The sequence below is a fragment of the Lottia gigantea genome (genome assembly GCF_000327385.1).
Source record: "Lottia gigantea unplaced genomic scaffold LOTGIsca_576, whole genome shotgun sequence".
Taxonomy (NCBI): Eukaryota; Metazoa; Mollusca; class Gastropoda; family Lottiidae; genus Lottia; species Lottia gigantea.
Genome location: NW_008709963.1, coordinates 20,078 through 21,497, shown reverse-complemented (window position 1 = coordinate 21,497; position 1,420 = coordinate 20,078). Strand labels below are relative to the sequence as shown.

The following is a 1,420-nucleotide window of genomic DNA, read 5'->3' as shown; positions in this document are numbered from 1 at the left end:
CTATCTGTCGTTAATCGACAATTTTTTTTTTTTTTTTTTTTTTTTTTTTTTTTAAAGCATTTTCTTGAGATTCGAGAAAATGGCGGATTCTACGAAGAAAAGTTTAACTTCTACTTCGGCCAGCAAGTCAACTTTTGATCTCGCTAGTATAATTTTTGAAAAAGATAAAAGCAGAAAGTCTGTAAAAGGGACTGATAGTTTTAAAACTAGCATTAAATCAACTGCAACTGGTGAAAATTTAGAAAAGGTCACATGCAGTCCGAGTGAAATGGCGGCAAGAAATCGACCGTCCTCATCCAAAAATAAAGATGATGCAATCATCGAAACTGCAAGTTTTTCAAAAGATAACAGTCAAACTTTTGCTGACTTCAAAATGGAAATGCATGAAATGCATAAAAAGTCTTTTGAAGAAATTCAATTAATTATTGCAAATTCGATGGATAATTTACGACAACCAGAAAGTCGTCGTACAGATAAAAGACCCATTTGTGGCCGGAAACGAGTTATTTCTGAATCTGATGTCAACAACGATAGATCAGAAGGTGAAATTTACGAAAATTCAGACTCTGATTTTCTTTTGACTCAAAAGAAGTATAAGATCCCGAAGTTGGATAAAAAGAGAGCCGGGGGAGAAAATCTGGACATAATACAACAAATTAATGAATTGTTGGAGCAATCTAATGATGAAAGACCATGAAAAAGATGACGACTCAGAAAACGATTTTGAAAAGTTTCTTGAACAAGAATATTCTGTTGTGGATAAAGTTGGCAATCTTTTGCCAGCAAAAGTTGCTGACATAATTAAACACATGTTTAATACTAAGCAAGCTGATGATCGGTCAAAAGGAATAATGGAAAAATACCTGAGACCAGGGAATATTGAATTATATCCTCAAAAGATCAATACAGAAATTTGGGGGCATCTGAAAAAGGAAACCCAATTCAAAGACATTGACTCTTTCAAATTGAGTGAAAAATTGATAAAATGTTCATATGCTGTTATGAGCTTAGTAGAACTGTTATTAAAATCTAAGAAACAGGACAAAAAGTCAGATGATAAAGACAGTAGTCTGTCTTCTGGGATTAAGGCTGGAATGGATGCTCTTTCATTACTTGGCCATATAGTGCAGGATCATAATCAGATTAGACGTGATAGTTTAAAGGTAGACTTAAATCTACAATATAAAAAATTGTGCAATCCTTCTCATAATACTGATACTGGATCAAGTAAATGGTTGTTTGGTGATGAACTTGGTAAACGTGTAAAAGACATAAAAGAAACAAATCAAGTTGGTTCATCAGTGGCCAGTGGAAGCCGTCTATATAAAAGCGTTTCAAGATTTAATTCTAGATCCAAGCCTTTTTTATCACAAGGCAACAGTCACTACAAGCGACCTCCACAAAATCAAAGTCAGTACAG

At 33.9% G+C, this 1,420-nt stretch overlaps 2 protein-coding genes across 2 annotated transcripts in view; both read left to right on the top strand.

The window, feature by feature from the left end:
* Window positions 1-79: 79 nt before the first annotated feature.
* Window positions 80-697, top strand: LOTGIDRAFT_175947 (hypothetical protein; the record flags this gene model as incomplete). Its single annotated transcript, XM_009063432.1, has 1 exon — window positions 80-697. One exon carries the CDS (start codon window positions 80-82, stop codon window positions 695-697), a length of 618 nt encoding a protein of 205 aa, XP_009061680.1.
* A 397-nt stretch (window positions 698-1,094) lies between these two features.
* The window catches only part of LOTGIDRAFT_175946 (hypothetical protein), a gene marked incomplete at both ends in the record, with an annotated part of 2,986 nt that continues 2,660 nt past the window's right edge, over window positions 1,095-1,420 (top strand). The window contains one exon of the mRNA XM_009063431.1: window positions 1,095-1,410. Within this exon, the coding sequence (XP_009061679.1) occupies window positions 1,095-1,410 (316 nt within the window). The remainder of the gene's footprint in view (window positions 1,411-1,420) is intronic.